General features: G+C 44.2%; 1 protein-coding gene across 5 annotated transcripts in view; it reads right to left on the bottom strand.

Moving 5' to 3' along the window:
* The window catches only part of ARHGAP17 (Rho GTPase activating protein 17), a 60948-nt gene that overhangs the window by 9678 nt on the left and 34081 nt on the right, over positions 1 to 17189 (bottom strand). For all 5 annotated transcript variants that reach the window (XM_079952765.1, XM_079952763.1, XM_079952764.1 and 2 more), the window contains exons 10-16: positions 13502 to 13629; positions 12640 to 12751; positions 4663 to 4744; positions 4302 to 4382; positions 3588 to 3701; positions 2695 to 2786; positions 2238 to 2391 (exon numbers count right to left, since the gene is read on the bottom strand). In XM_079952765.1, coding sequence (XP_079808891.1) covers positions 2238 to 2391; positions 2695 to 2786; positions 3588 to 3701; positions 4302 to 4382; positions 4663 to 4744; positions 12640 to 12751; positions 13502 to 13629 — 763 coding nt within the window. The remainder of the gene's footprint in view (positions 1 to 2237; positions 2392 to 2694; positions 2787 to 3587; positions 3702 to 4301; positions 4383 to 4662; positions 4745 to 12639; positions 12752 to 13501; positions 13630 to 17189) is intronic.

Genomic DNA, 17189 nt, shown 5'->3' with positions numbered 1-17189 from the left:
CAGAATTTTTCCCGCATTCCCACCAAATGCAGGAGGATGCCACACCAGCCCAAATATGCCGATTCTGCTTCATCTGCAAAATCTAATCATACAGAGCCCCCCCAGCTTTAAAATGATTTTTGTTTTTGTTTTTTTAAGGACAGAACACACAACCCTGATTAATTTGCACCAACAAAAGCATGAAAAATGGGAGACTTTTACCATAACTTAGCAATGGATAGATGGTGAATGACAGCTAGTCTAGCCACACTGCAGTAAGCCAAAGCATAACTCTTTTTTTTTTAAAAAAAAAAGCAAAACAAAACCTCTGCATTTTGAACTATGATGCTCTTCCATTCACAAGGCAAGGGAAGGCCTGTTAGGCTGGAATTTAGTGCCAACATGAATTGAGAAGGCAGTTGGATAGGCAGAGCCTACCTAGCTTTAGTTCAACTTAAGGCAGCAACAAATTTCCAGGACAGGGGTGGGAAACCTCAGGCCCGAGGGCCAAAAGCAGCCCTGCAGATTTTTCTCCTTGGCCCCCAGACCTCTGCCCAGGCCACAACCCTCACTGGCCCTGCATCACATCCTCCCTCCATGTTTTTGCCTGGCTAGAATGTGTCTGTAAACTCTGATCATTTATTTATTTACTGCATTTATATGCAGCTTAAGGTGGTGTACATGGTTGACCCCTCATGTAATCCTTGCAACAAACCTGTGAGGTAGGTTAGGCTGAGAGGCAGTGACTGGCCCAAAGTCACCTAGTGAGCTTTGTGGCTGAGTAAAGATTTGAACCCTGGTCTCCCAGATCCTAACCATGCCACTTGCATTTATCTAGATAGAGGGGTGTGTGAGAATGTGTGCAGAAACTTGCCTTCGGTAGAAAATGAGAAATTGTTAACTGCCCCGCCCACTTCCTCTTCTGGCCCCACCCATCAGTGGCATGCGCTCTACACACACCCAAAAAAGAAGAGAATGTGGTCTTTGGGCTGAAAGATGGGTTCCCCACCCCTGCCAGACAGCTGTAGGGAAAGGGGATGAGACTGATGGGATGAAACAAAAGCTATGATGGGTTGTGCAGAGGGGAGAAGCAACAAAAGTGGGTTCTGGGAGTTCTAGCGCTGGGCAATGGATGCTGCTGCCCCACCAAATCAGAAGCCTCTGCCGTGAAGCCTTCCTCATACCATGTTACTGTAGGCACTGCGCAATCTGAGAGGAGAGAAATCCCATCTACTGTTGCTCCAATGACTCAGAAGGTAGGCAACAGTGACAGCTTCCCCCACCAACCTTCCATGGCTTGCATCATGCATGGAACACAGGGAGAAAGAAATGCTAGTATGTTACCTTTGGATCTTCCTCAGGCTGCAGCAACGAGGGGGAAAGGAACCACTAAGGGCTTGTTTGCAACGGCACCGCATTTGCCCCCAGCTGTACTATGGGGCTCCCAGGGGCCCTCTTGACACGACCAGCTGTCTCAGGAGAACAACGCCTTGACTCAGTTCAACTTTAGATAGGTATGCGCTACAGTGGGTGTCCAGACCTGAATGCATGTAGGCCCTTGGGGCCTCTTTCGGGGTGGTATCAAAATGGCAGGATGACCTTCAAAAGGGGGGGGGGGGAGACCCACTGGGACCCCTTCTTGCTGCATTAAGGAGTTTGTTAAGAGGCCCGCCTATCTGACTTTCAGGCTTTCAAACTATTAGTGGGTTTCTGCTAATGGGAGTCAATTAGCATCTGTGCTGCTACTGCATTAAATGGAAGTTTGCACTGTGTACTTTTCCCAGGTGCAAACTGGTTAAGTGAGGAGCAAAAAACATGGGAGATTTTTGTCAACTTGCACCAGTTTTCAGAGATCAGCTATCTATACACACAATAAACATGTTCTACGGCAAAGAAATGAAATGAGAAATGCCAAAAGGGACCAAGAAGTTCTGGGCTCTTTGGGGCTTCCTTTGCTGTGATTGCTGCTTTGCAGGGGGTTGGACTAGATGGCCCTTCCAACTCTACAATTCTATGATACTGTGACTCTTGACTTGCCTCTATTTCCTACCCAGCTACTCTTCTGCCTCAGGGAAAGGAGAGTTGGTGGAAGCAGCCCAAATTTCTAATGTATGGGGAAGAGAGGGAGGCTGGTTCAGGCGGATAAACCAGGTGAGTGACCTAAGCTGACCTCTCCCCAACAGTGTTGAAGGAACAGGTTAAGCCCCTGGGACGAGAAGGGGGTATGAAAGTCAGAGGGAGATGGGGGGCTGCCCTACCCTTCCTTCCTCAGCTGCTCCCCATCCATCACGGCCATGCTGATGGGCCTCTTCCGCTCCAAGGTACCCGAGTCGTAGTCATTCCCTGTGTGCAGGTGATTCGAATTCACCGCAGGCAGTGCCACAAAGGCTCCTGACACGTTGAAATCCACCTCTGGAGTACAAAAGAAAGTTTATTCTTTATCTGCCCTGGCCCATCTTCCAAGCAGTTCAGAAAGGCATCTTTTGCCATCTTTTCCCAGGACTTAATTTTAGTTCAAAGCAGATAAATATTATGTAAGCCTCAAAGAAACCCTACAGCTCATACATGCAAGTATTGAGATGAATTCATTCTGCACCTCTTGTCTCATTAAGAAGAGTTGAGACAAAGCGTATGTATACAATAGCTCATCATTCAGCAACAAACTATTGAGAACAGCATCTTAACCTCAGAAAATGGAGAAAATGGGCCATTTACCTTCAGGAAAAAACCAGTTGGCATGCTGGATAATCGGCTCCACGACTGCTACCACATGCACGGATGTTGCTGCTGCCATTTCTGCAAGGGAGCTGTTGAGGGACGCAGGAGCAAATCCACAGTGAGTAGCAAACTTGCCACAGAAGACCACCTCCTCTGTGCTACCTCCAATAAAACCTGCCCCTTATCATCAGTTTCTTGCTGTAAGAAGCAACCCACCTCTTTTCCCCTCCAATACACATAATCAAATAAATGGAACAGAAATCAGTAGAAAGACTGGTGTGGATTTAACCTGCTGGGATTCATTAGCAGTGAACACCCCTCCCAACTCTGCTTTGGATCCAGAACTGCCTGCAGATGCTCAAGAACTGGCCTCCCCGCTACCCAAGGAGATCCCCCAGCTGGGCTGGGTGACCTAATCATGGTCTGTGAGTGTAAGGACATAAGAACCTGCTGGATCAGGTCAATGGCCCTACCTAGTCCAGCATCCTGTTCTCAGTGGCCGGCTTGAGTATCTCACGAAGGACCCAAGACAAGCGCACTCTCCTGTCCTGCAGTTTCCAGGAGCTGGTATTCAGAAACACTGCAGGTGGAACATATCCTTTGTGGCTTGTAGCCATCAATAGCCCTCTCCTCCATGAATAAGCCTAATCCACTTTTAAAGCCATCTAGGTCAGTAGCCCTCACTGCCTCCTGCGTGAGAGTTCCCTAGTTTACCTCTACATTGTGTGGAGCACTTTCTTTTATCTGATAAAAAACATGTAAACTATGTGAAAAGTAGTGGAAGTGTGAAGAGTGGTCTACCTGCTTACAGCAAATTGCTAATGGTTTTGTGCTTAAAAACATAAAGCTGCACCAGTGTTTTTTTTTTTTTAAGTCCCTTGATCACTTACCCTTCGTTCTTGGCCCACAGCAGGTTCGGGCCCAGCACGATGGCAATGTTGCTGGGCGTCATCTTGTTAACATCACTGTACTGAGCGAGCTTTGCAAGGAATTTGATTAAGTACCTGCCAGGAATGATTCAGGATTTAAAAGAGCTGGATGTGAAACAAGGCTCAGTATGCTGCAGGGACATCCCCACCCCGATTCTAATAAATTCTCAGCTCATTCTCTCTTCTTCCCCGCCTGAAACTCTGCAGAGCTGACAATACTGAGACAGGTAGACCAAGGGTCTAACTCGATATGGCAGCTCCTAAGGTATCCTTCTATGCTCTTGTGTGCATCAAATCTGCCTGCATCCCACTCTGATGTCCTTAACGGCTCCAAAAATATATGGCCTGGCAGCCGTTTCACCCTTGTGATTATAGGAATCGGTTAATACTTTATAACCCCCTTTTCCTTATTAAAAACTCAAAAGCAGTACACCTTGCAAAAGGAAGCATCAACAATGAAGGTCCAGCAAAACAGTTCTCAGGGTTAAAACAAACAAATAACCACATTCTTCTTTCTAGCTGTCGTGCCGGTTTTCTTCAGCTTAAACACAAAAAGGTAGATCTTGGAGAATGGGAGACTGGAATACTCTTAAGACAACCACTCTTTTGCCTGGTGGGAAATGGTGTGACACATGGTAGAGGACGAAGCACACCCCACACCTGCTTGCTCCCTACCTGAAATTGGCCAGGTTGTGCTTTGGCAATTTCTGACAAATCCTCCACAGGTCCTGAAGTTTCTTGTCCTGGTCTTGTATGCTAGGGAAGGAAATGAGTTCTCTTGAGCCAAGGGCTCTGCAATAATGTGAGGTTCCATTCAAAGAAAAGGAAATGGCGAGAAAGAAATGGAGGCATGGCTCAAAGCAGGCTTCAGAGAGAAGGCCATAATCTGAAAGGAGCTTTTAAGAGCAAAAGCAGCACAAAGGGAACATCGAGAGAAGATGCATGCTTCAGAAGGCTTTACGGGCCTCAGGAAGCCCATTTCTCCTCCTCGGCTTCCCACACAAACCAGAAAAAGCCCATTTCATGCTCTCCTTACTTTGCAACTTGCGTCCACTCTTCATACAGGGCGTAGGTCATTAATGGCTCTGGCAGCTCCCTCAGGTAAGACTTCAGGGCACCTGGAGCAACAACAAAGCAGGCATGAAGTGGCAGAACAGTGCATCTGGGAAGGCTTGACCTCCCACTCCAGCCTGCGTCAGAACTATTGCTGAAGGTGGCACACCCAACAAAATCAAGGCACAATGGGGACCTTTTCTTATAGCAGCACCAAGCAAGCACAGATTCTGCTGGAAACATCCCTGGGGGAAAACTGTTCTGAAATCTCCAAAGGTGGCAGAAGAGGAAGTGACATTTTAAGAAAAGCAGAGTTTTTACATGTGTTAGAAGCTGTCCAGCTGCTGGACTATTTGGACAAAAACTTAATCCTGATGGGAGATATGAATGGAGTAGTTTCAACGAACATGGATAAAGCTCAAAGACAGATAGTTACAAAAGAAGGAAGACTACCAAAAGCCTTCTTTGAAATGACTGACAATATGGACTTGGTGGATATTTGGAGGATAAAGCACCCACTTGAAAAAGAGGGAACCTTCTTTTCTGAAGCCAAAATGACTTGGACTAGAATTGACCAAATCTGGATTACTAGAGGAATGGCACCTAGGATAAAAAAAGTGGAAATCTGCCCAAAAACTTGTTCCGACCACAACGCGGTAAGGATGGTGATGAACTTAACAACAACTGGCACCTTCAGATGGAGGGTGAATGACACCTTATTTAGGGATGAAGAATTCTGTAAGAAGGCCCAGAAAACCCTAAAAGATTATTTTGAAATCAACATGAGGACCAGTGTGGAAAAAAGAATAATTTGGGACGCAAGTAAAGCAGTCATGAGAGGATTCTTGATACAACAAAATGCAATTAAAAAGAGAAGCCAGAACAAAAAGAAAGAAAATTTTTTGGAGAAAATAGAAGATGGAGAAAGGAAATTAAGATCCAAACCTAAATCACAGGACATATTGAGAGAAATTAAACTATATCAGACACAATATATGGAACTGGCGAATCAAGAAATGGAATGGAAAATTAAGCAAATGAGACAAAGGACTTTCGAATCGGCAGATAAATGTGGGAAGCTGCTGGCTTGGCAAATAAAGAAGAGACAAAAATTGAATACGGTTACATATTTGGAAACGGAAGGAAAGAATATCTACAAACCAACAGAAATTAGAGATTGCTTCCAGAGATATTTCAGACAATTGTACACACAAGGGCCTCAGAAAGATACAGATATAGAGTTGTTTCTAGAAAAAAATGGACTGAGAAGGATTTCACAGGAAAGTAAAAGAATTCTGAACCAGAGAATAACAGAGCAAGAAATAGAAGGTGCCATTCAAAATATGACATTGGGCAAATCTCCAGGACCGGACGGACTTACTTCCAGATACTATAAGACTCTGAAGGAGTGGTTAATACAACCCTTGAAGGAAGTTTGTAATGAAATTATGGAGGGAAAAAAGGCACCTGATACGTGGAAAGAGGCATTTATCACACTTATACCGAAGACAGAGACAGAAAAGACTCAACTTAAAAACTACTGCCCTATTTCCTTACTAAATGTGGATTATAAAATTTTTGCAGACATTCTAGCAAAAAGGTTGAAAACAGTGGTGATGGAGGAGATTCACAGAGACCAGGCAGGCTTTCTCCCGAGAAGACATTTATCAGATAATGTAAGGAATATAGTAGACATTTTGGAAATGCTGGAAGTTAACATCAATACTAAAGCAGTATTGATATTTGTGGATGCTGAGAAAGCCTTTGACAACATTTCTTGGAGTTTTATGATGAAGAATCTCCGGGGGATGGGGGTAGGCCAAGGATTTGAAAATGGTATAGGTGTGATATATTCTGAACAAAAAGCAAAACTTATTGTAAATAACGTAGTTACAGAAGAATTTAAGATAGAAAAAGGGACACGTCAGGGGTGCCCAATCTCTCCACTACTCTTTATTTCGGTCCTGGAGGTTCTGCTAAACATGATCAGGAAGGACCAGTTGGTTAAAGGAGTGCAGGTCGGAGCGAAACAGTATAAATTGAGAGCATTTGCAGATGACCTGGTACTTACATTACAAGAGCCTGAATCTAGTACAAAAAGAGTTTTAGAATTAATCCAAGAGTTTTGTCAGTTAGCAGGTTTTAAATTGAATAAATCTAAAACGAAAGTACTGGAGAAAAATCTAACATCATTTGAAAAGGAAAGGTTTCAGAATGAGACAGGATTAACTGTGGTGAAAAAAGTGAAATATTTGGGGATAAATATGACATCAAAAAACCTGAATTTGTTTAAAGATAATTATGAAAAATAGTGGATTCAAGTCAAAAAAGATTTAGAAAGTTGGTCAAATATGAAGCTTTCCTTGTTAGGTCGAATTGCAGTGATAAAGATGAATGTGCTGCCTAGAATGTTATTCTTGTTTCAAACATTGCAAATACTGGACAAGATGGATTGTTTCAAGAAGTGGCAGAAATATATATCTAAATTTGTCTGGCAGGGCAAGAAGCCGAGAATAAAATTTAAGGTATTAACCGATATAAAAGAAAGGGGCGGATTTGCCCTGCCAGACCTCAAACTGTACTATGAATCAGCAGCTTTCTGCTGGTTGAAAGACTGGCTACTTCTTGAGAACACTGACACTCTGGATTTAGAAGGATTTAACAATATTTTTGGATGGCATGCATATTTATGGTATGACAAGGTTACAGCTCATAAAGGGTTTAAAAATCATATTGTCAGGAAAGCACTATATAATGTCTGGATTAGATATAAAGATTTGCTGGAAAGTAAAACTCCAAGGTGGTTGTCACCAATGGAGGCAAAGGCTCTTAAAAAACTTAATATGGAGGCCAATTGGCCGAGATATGGAGAAATTTTGGAACAAGAGGGGGACAAACTGAAATTGCAAAGTTTTGAGAAATTAAAAGGGAAAGTGAGAGACTGGCTTCATTATTATCAAATAATGGAAGTTTTTAAAATGGACAGGAAAATTGGCTTCCAGGTGGAAAAATCAAAATTAGAGACTGAACTGTTAGAACCCAGTACTAAGAATTTAGCAAGAATGTATAATTTGCTGTTGGAATGGAATACACAAGATGAATTGGTTAAATCGGCAATGATTAAGTGGGCACAGGATATCGGTCATGGCATTTTGTTTGCTGACTGGGAAAGGTTGTGGACCACCGGTATGAAATTTACGGTATGTAATGCCTTAAGAGAGAATATTATGAAAATGATCTATAGGTGGTACATGACCCCAGTCAAGCTTGCAAAAATTTATCACTTGCCCGATAATAAATGTTGGAAATGTAAAGAAGTTGAAGGAACATTCTTTCACCTCTGGTGGACGTGCCCAAGGATTAAGGTTTTCTGGGAAATGATCTACAATGAATTGAAAAAGGTACTTAAGTACACTTTCCCTAAGAAACCAGAAGAAACCAGAGGCCTTTCTTCTGGGCATAGTTGGCCAATTGGTGTCAAAGAAGGATAGAACTTTTTTTATGTATGCCACAACAGCAGCAAGAATACTCATCGCAAAGTACTGGAAGACGCAAGATCTACCCACCGTGGAAGAATGGCAGATGAAGGTGATCGACTATATGGGACTGGCGGAAATGACGTGCAGAATCCGGGACCAGAAAAGGGATACGGCGGAAGAGGATTGGGGAAAATTTAAAGATTATTTAAAGAAATACTGCAAAATTAATGAATGTTAGAGAGACGCTGGACTATAAATTAAGGGGTTAATTGCGGCAAGGGTAAATTTAAAGAAACTAAATAATATTAAAATTAAATCAAAAGTACGGGAAGAATTTGCTGACAATTTAATCAGAAACTAGAATACAGAAAGGGGAGGTATGAGGAAGTCGGGAAAATAAGGCACAAGAAAGGAAAATCAGAATTTATATGTGTTTTATGTTTTGTACTTTTTCTATATTGTTTTTTTATTGTGTTTTTTTGTTTTTCTTTTCTTTTTATTTGTGTTGTGCATGAATTTGTGAAAATTTGAATAAAAATTTATTTAAAAAAAAAAGAAGCTGTCCAGAGTGGCTGGGGAAACCCAGCCAGATGGGTGGGGTAGAAATAATAATAATAATAATCTTTTTTAAACTGTATGCAGTTGTGCTTACTTTCCATCTACATGTGCAATCAAGGACAGCTGTAAATTAATTGAAATGCACATCATCTATCAAAAAGGAATGATAATATTTGTTCACTTGTTCATAATCTACTCTGGCTTCAGGTACCAGGTCCGCTGGCAGACCAACTCTGCATCACAAAGATGTATGTGAACATGACATGAAGGCTGGCAACATTAACCCTGCCTGGAAACAATCAGTCAGGTCGTGCATGCATAAGCAGTGACCAGAGGAGGAATGGCCACTGGGAGGAGCACAGAGAAAAGAAATACCATGGTAAGCCTGCATCAACACAACTGGACACTTTTCATCTGCCCCAGCTGCAACAAAACATGTCTCTTCCATATCAGCCTCTACAGTCACAGCAGGCACTGTTAACTCTCCAATGGTTTTACTTCACCCACAAAGGCATATTTCCATTGTCTCCTGAGGCAGACAGATGCCAACTATTTTCACAATCAACTCCCTGTTCAAAAACCTGGGCATAACTGCTAGCCAATACATCCAAACTTCCTTCTTCAGATGAATTCTAAGTTAACACAATTAAAAATACTCAACAATAGCATCAAGGCCACTAGTATGCTATAGTACACATTTATAAATGCAATCACTAATCATAACATTGAATCGTTAACGCTATTTAAGATTAGTCTAAGTTATACTAGTTAATATGTAATCCATATATGTTCCTCACAAACCTAATAAATACCCAATCATAATAAAAATGTTTCCTCCCGCCTCCATATCATAACTGAATTTACTCTTCAACCTTTGTCATTTCTTCAATGTCCTTAACAAACCACATTTTCAATGTTGAGGCTACTCCCTCCCTCCACTCTGCATAACAACACAAATTTTAGCACCTGGAGAAAAGCACATTCCTAATTAACAATTATTTTCATGTTCAAGGGAAGGAGAGTTCAATGGCGTGGCAGTGTTCACTACCCAGGCTACACACTAGGTGGCACTGCAAGACACTGTCATAAGGCTCCCCTTCTGCCAGCAACCAGATCTGAAGGAGGGCAGCTGGCCAACTGCGTTTTTTAAAAATGAAGAAAGCGCACAGATTTAATGTCTTCACCTAGAAACAAAAGATAGGCTCAGATGGTGTAGGTAAAGGGGCTGGGTTTGCAGAAATACCTGGGGAGTTCTTAAAGAATATGAAGCCTGCTTCATCCCCAAGGGAGCCCCACAGAGCACACAGGCTGGCTGCCCCTCCCAGTAGTGGAGAAAGGTGGGGGAGGCCCTCCCCAGGCGCCAGCCTTGAGGGGGGGTGACTTCACTGTGGGCAGTGCCCCCCCCCCGGGATGCTCCCTGACGGAGCAGCTAGCTCTGCCTCTGGCCCTTCAATAATAATAATAATAATAATAATAATAATAATAATAATAATAATAATAATAATTTATTATTTATACCCCACCCATCTGGCTGGGTTTCCCCAGCCATTCTGGGCGGCTTCCAACAAAGATTAAAAATACATTAAAATGTCACACATTAAAAGCTTCCCTGAGCAGGGCTGCCTTCAGATGTCTTCTAAATGTCAGGTAGTTGTTTATCTCTTTGACATCTGATGGGAGGGCGTTCCACAGGGCGGGCGCCACTACCGAGAAGGCCCTCTGCCTGGTTCCCTGTAGCTTTGCTTCTCGCAATGAGGGAACCGCCAGAAGGCCCACGGAGCTGGACCTCAGTGTCCGGGCAGAACGATAGGGGTGGAGACACTCCTTCAGGTATACTGGGTCGAGGCCATCTGCACTTCCGATGTGCACCATACCTTGGCTGAACCAAACCAGCCAGCTGACTGCAGCTGACATTCTGAAGAGCGCCACAACAAGGTTCAACAATTTAGGCTGCCTTAGGCAACCATCTCTACTAGCACTGTCCAGTCTCCAACTCAGGGGCATGCTGGGGGTCTTGCCTCTGAAATCCAAGCAAGTTTTGGAGGGGTGTGGCCTGGGGAGAGAGGGTGTGGCCAGCTCAAACCTGACTTCCCATCTGCCTTCACGCAACATTTGACAGGCATACTGGGCAGAGAATGGAAGGGGGATTCGGCCACCTGCTTCTCTGCACCCCCCAAGCATCCAGGTTCAGCTACTGGCTTGGGTTAAAATGCAACAATGGAAGAAACTAGCCAGCAAGGCAATGTCCAGAGGAGCACAAAATGGGTTCAGTGAGCTGCAAACATCACCCTTTCTCTTCCTAACTATCTATCTATCTACACGCACACTTCCTTACATTGCATCCTGTGATGAATTTTAATTGTAACCTGCCTTGGGGGCCAAGCTTGCCTGAAAAACAGAATATAAAAATAACAGATATAATAAATATAAAATATAGTTTGAATGCCTTTGAAGCCCACTGGAAAGTCAAGGAGGGGGTGCTACCTTCAACCAAGCCAAGACCTCCACTTCATTTATTCGAGTGCATTCAGAGTTTAGTGTCAAGTCAAGGATAAGGAGGATGAGCCTGGGAGAAGAGGAGTTTGTTCCTGCAGAGTTCACTGTGACTAAGGACACAATTGTCACTGCCAACTGCTAGTGTTGTATTTGCACAATAGGGCAAGCTGATGAAACAAACCTTATTTCTATCTGCATTGAGGCGACTGACTGGATGAAATGTAATCGTTCGTGTTAAATGTTAAATTCATAGAGCTGCAGGTACACAGACAAAGCTGTGGGCTCTGTGGAAGGGTGGGATATACATTTATAAGCGTAAATAAAACAGAGAAATCCAAGGCAGCTGCCCCAGAACTAGAGTTATTGTTAGGGAGGCTGGCATTCTCCTCTGCTAACTGAAATCAGTGTCTGAATGGCACAAAATGGTTCATGCTGACCTTTTATTTAGAGTGGTTTTTTTTAAACCAACAAAACTCTCAAGGCAGCATTACAATCAATAAGACAAACTAATACAATAAAAATACCAGATGCAATATGAAAAGCAGCAGAGGTAGGACACAAACACAGGAGCAGGAAAAATCAATTCAACTACAATTTCGAAACAAAGATCCCTTGAGGGGCAGGACTTTCAAGTTATGCTTTCAATGTTACCAAGAGAGCTGCATTCCCCCTTCAAATGAGACATATTTCAGAGCTTTCTGCCTTTGACGATTTTCTTATTTATGTTTGCAGAACTGCCCTTAGCCAGGGCACCCAACACAAGAGCGTCCTGTGCTGGTCTCGGTTGCTGATAGCTGAGATGGGGAATATCTGTGGCCCTACGGGTGTTGTTTGGACTACAGTGCCCATCATCCTTGATTACTGGCCATGCTGACTGCTGGGAGCTGCAGTCCAATGCCCTCTGGAGGGCTTCAATTTTCCCAACCCTGACTTACAGCAACACTACAGCAGGGGATGGTTGATGGCAGTGCATCTCTCTTCCACAGAAGGCAGTGATAAGTCACCAACTTGGATGCCTTTAAAAAAGGATTGGACAAACCATGGGGGAGAAGTCTATCAATGGCTAATAGACATGATGGCTGTGCTCTGCCTCCATAGTTGGAAGCAGCAATGCTTCTGAATCCTAGTTGCCAGAAGCCACAAGAGACAAGTGGGTTCTTGTGCTTGAATTCTGCTTGTGGGTTTCCCACTGAGGCATCTGGTTGGCTGCTGTGAAAACAGGATGCTGGACTAGATGGGCCTGATTCAGAAGGGTTCTTATTATGGTATTCATGCCTGCATTGCACCTCTCACAGCTGAGTGCCGGCCCTGCTGGTTTTGCCATGAATACCTATGTGCCCCACTCCCCAAAGAAATACTTGAATTTATGATGAAGCCTGAACCATGCCCCTGGAACATACAATTCCGCTCTCTTGGGAACGACCTACCTGCCACGGCATGAGGGTCAGAGTAAAACTCGTCCAGCTGCGAGGTGGAGCAGTCCAGAGCGGCTTTCAGCTTCTTTAGCTTGGAAGCTCCAGCCGCGATCCGGAACAAGCCCTGTGTCATGACGGAAAAGAGAAATCCTCTTAACGGGGGCAGTTTCTGCACCATGACAAAATGTCCTTAGCACCTGCTAAGGCTGCACCTTATACCAAACAGCTCGCTCAGTCTCAAAGGTGTCAGCATTCAGTTCAATTAAATACACATCACTTTGATTTGCCAGAACAAAGAGCTGGGTCCAAACCAACAAAATGAATTTCTACAGGGACAAATGTCAGGTTCTACCCTTAGGCATGAAAAATCAGATGCACAAATATAAGATGGAAGACACCTGGATTGCCAGTAGTACCTGTGAAAAGGATCTAAGGGTCTTAGTGGACCACAAGCTTCACATGAGTCAACTGTGTGATTCAGCAGCAATAAAAGCTAATGCTATTCTAGGCAGCATCAACAGAAGTATAGTGTCCAGATCAAGGGATGTAATAGTATCACTCTATTCTGCCTTATTCACACCACACTTGGAATACTGTGTCCAGTTCTGGCCCCCACAATTTAAGAAGGATGTTGACAAGCTGGAATGTGTGCAGAGGAGGGTGACCAAGATGATAAAAGGTCTGGAAACCAAGCCTTATGAGGAACAGTTGAGGGATATATTTAGCTTGGAAAAGGTAGAGAGCGGCTGAAGCTGCCACTTGCCCAGACTGGTGCCCTCCAGAAGGCTTCGGACTGCAACTTCCAACATGATGGGAGTTGTAGTTCAAAGCACCTGGAGGGCACTGAGCAAAAGGGAGACGATGGGTACCCTACCTCCTCCTTCATGCCGGTTTCCAGCAACATCATCACACACGCCTCAATCGGGAGCGCAATTTCACGGCCGCTGCGCTTGAGATGCTCTTCCAGGGGAGTCCCAAAAGCTGGCTTCTCACTCCACTTGTCTAGCAAAAGAGGCACAAATAACAGTCAGCAACACTACTGCAAAGCAGTAAAAGGAGGGAATCTGGAGTAGCAGTGAGCAATGATATGAGCAGCTTCAAACCGTTCACTTGGCAAAGCCCTTTAAATTTTCCTCTGGAAGAGTAGCAAGGATGTCAAGCCTGTGCAAAGTCATTGTAAAAGAAAAGAAAAGAAAGAACCCTCCCGACAGCCAATGCCCTCGAATATTGCCCATCTCTGTACAACTGGCTGATGCAGTTCTAGATGCTAGGGCTCACAATTCAAGCAATCATATTCGCCAAAGACTTGGCTACTGACTCCTGTGCAAAAAAGCCAGGCTTTTCCTGAAGGCCAAATTCACATGGCCTCTTTGGCGAGTGTCATTCATGCTTCGAGATGCTCAGTGCAAGCTCAGAACTGCAAGCTGTTAGCAAAATGAAACCACCACCCACCAGTCTGTGGGGATTTGCAACTGATTGCTTGCTATGAAACTAGGCTTTCCTGTGGGTCTTTGAGAACATATTCCTTTCTGTGTCCCAGAATCCAATTACCATAGGCCACACTGCTTGGGTCACAAACTGTACCTATGAAATGGTAAGTTGCATGATCACCGCATTGGTGGGATGTGTAGTGGATGAACGTACTAATGTATACATTGATAGGTAAGCTTATATGTGAACTGGTGTAAAAAAAAATGTGGGAAAGGACATTGTCAGGAGAATCTGCTTACTTAGGCTGTACTAATAATGTGTCAAGAAGGTTTTGAAGGAAAAATGCAGCCTTCAGCCAAATTGAAAGAAAGTAGACGCAGAATTTTTCCTGCTAATTCAGGTCTGCTTTCCTTTGAGAATGTGACTTAATTTTGGCACGTGTGTAATGCAAAGGCAAGGGAATGCCTCTATATAAGACCATGTAACTTTTAGTCCTGTGGGCACCACACCTTTCTGGGTTCCCCAGCAGCCGCTGTTGTTCTGACCAAATAAAAGATGTCTTAAACATTGTGACTTAAGCAGTTATTGAAGAAAACCCACTGCAGATCAAAGTATTTTCTCCTCTCACAGGGACCAAGTTTTCCATTGTGCCTCTGCACACGTATTCTCCTCACCCACCCTATTTTGGTTTTTCTATATGGTGTCCACAATTTGAGGTCTTCCTATAGAGTGAAGCTAGAGCAGACTAGCTTGCCACAGGCACAGAAGCAGGTTGACCTGGTGCAGAAAGGCTCACATCAGCCGTATTTTTGCCAGCTGCTTACCTGCCCTGTTCCAAAGGCCAGCAAGATTTGAACACTCAGCCTGTGTCAAGAGCAAATCAGTACACACCTAAACAGGGGTGTGAACTGGCTCCAAGAGGAAGGCACAGTATGACGTCACCTGGCTGGCTTTAGACAGGATTTGCTCACAGGATATAAAGGTGCAGAACCTGCCCCTTTAGGCAAACATGAAACCACAATGTTGACAGATTAAATGTTTGGAAGGCTGTTCAATCTGCTCTCCAAGACAGCAGAGGCTGCTATCATTATAGCGATCCAAATTTACCTTTGTCAACATTGCAATACGGAGGAAATAGGGTTTTTTTTTTAAAAAAAATGGCTCTTGCATATCGTTTTGCACGAGCCAGCTTCTTTTCTCCCCAATCTGCCAAGGAAAACACTTTTAGTTGAAAGATGCTCTTCTAGTTGAAAGATGGAAGAGTTAAGAGCATCAGCAGACTGTTAGTTATGCAGGAAGTGCTAGCAATGAGATGTCTGAGGTCACTCCAAGGCTCTTGATGCTTCTGCCACATTGCCGTGGCACAAAGCATCAGGGTGCACAGAACCACCAGCACCCAACTGGGCACTTCCCAAGCCCCTTTCCTGGGCAGAAGATGAAGTGCATCAACATGGAGAGGAGCAGAGCACAAGCTATCTTCCGGCTCATCGCCAAATGACATGCAGAAACATTTGGATAGGACTGCAAGGGCCGGCCAAAACAGAATGGCTGACATATTCCTCTCCTGCTCAAATGTAAATTGCCACCATACTTCTTCAGAGAGACCAGGAAGACTCCAGTGCAATTCTGTGTATCAGATGGTTGATGGGTTTGCAAAGAGCCACTTAAAGACCACAGGCCCAATCAGGCCCACTTCTCCCTCTCTCTCTTGCTATTAAGTCTACACTTTGCTCTGATGATGTGAGGAGCTATTAGTATCCCCAGCCTAGATTATTCTGCACTTTGGTGTCAGGCTGCACATGCACACATATGCATTATGATGAGTAGACACAGCAGCCAGGACTGCTGCACTGCGTTATCTGAGGCACAGGACATGCAGGTGCCCTGGGCAGATCTCTTCTCTTCACTGCTGCATGGCTGGGATGCTTGCCATACCGTGGTGTCTCCCATGGGGCAAGGGGTGGGGCAGGGTGCCAACAAGCACCTTCAAAACCTGGAACAGCCATGGTTCCTTACTAGCCTCCCATAATGAGCTTACAGAATTTACTGCCACAAAAGACAGTGGTGGCCAATAAATAAGATTTAGATAAATTTGGGGGAGGCCACATCTATCAACGGTCATTTAGCCATAGTAGAAGACCCTATTATTTTAGAGTGCTGGTTTTAGTTTGCAGAACTCTTTACACATGGTTCTGAATGAATAGCAGCTAGAAAAATGACTTAAGGCTTTTAAAACAGCAGGACAACTAAGTGTTGCAGTGTGGAGCAGACTCCTGTTCACCGTTCCAGCAAGCCAGCAAGCCAGTTCACAGCCCTACTCCAGGATACTCCATTTCATTCTTCTTCCCACAAGTGGTTCATCAGCTATCATTTAACACTGAGCACCGCCCCCAATCCCCCACTGCCTTAAGGATGATTTTCTGAGCCCGGTCTTGGCTGGGGTATAAATAATAATAATAATAATAATAATAATAATAATAATAAATATTTTTACACTTCTTCAAACTTTGGAATTGTTTCTGCTGGTATCTTACCGATAACCTCTCTTGCACTTGGATGGTACTGTGATGGCTACGCGAGAACTGTCATTTGCCCCTGTACTATAGAAATGGAGGGAGTGGGAAATTATCACAATATAGAACCTCCATGTACTCAGGGAGGCTACTTCTGAATTGTAGGCACTGAGGCCACCACCTCAGTGCCCTGCTTGTGGGCTTCCTCTGGAAGCACCTTGCTACTGGAAAGAAAGCAAGAAGTAGCTTTGGGGCTGTCTCCAAAGGAAGCCATACTCAAAGTAGACCCATTAAACTTAATGGGCACGACTGACTTCGGTCTGTTAATTTCAATGGGTAGAAGAAGTAGAAGAGTACTACAGTAGTAGTAGAAGAAGAAGAAGAAGAGTTTGGATTTGATATCCCACTTTATCACTACCTGAAGGAGTCTCAAAGCGGCTAACAATCTCCTTTCCCTTCCTCCCCCACAACAAAGGTGAGGTGAGTGGGGCTGAGAGACTTCAGGGAAGCGTGACTGGCCCAAGGTCACCCAGCAGCTACATGTGGAGGAGCGGAGACGCGAACCCGGTTCACCAGATTACGAGACTGCCGCTCTTAACCACTACACCGTTGTCTGCT

This window comes from Podarcis cretensis (genome assembly GCF_951804945.1).
Source record: "Podarcis cretensis genome assembly, chromosome: 14".
In the NCBI taxonomy this organism is placed as follows: Eukaryota; Metazoa; Chordata; class Lepidosauria; order Squamata; family Lacertidae; genus Podarcis; species Podarcis cretensis.
Note: the sequence above shows the minus strand (reverse complement) of the source record. Positions and strands in the feature narration are given on the sequence as shown.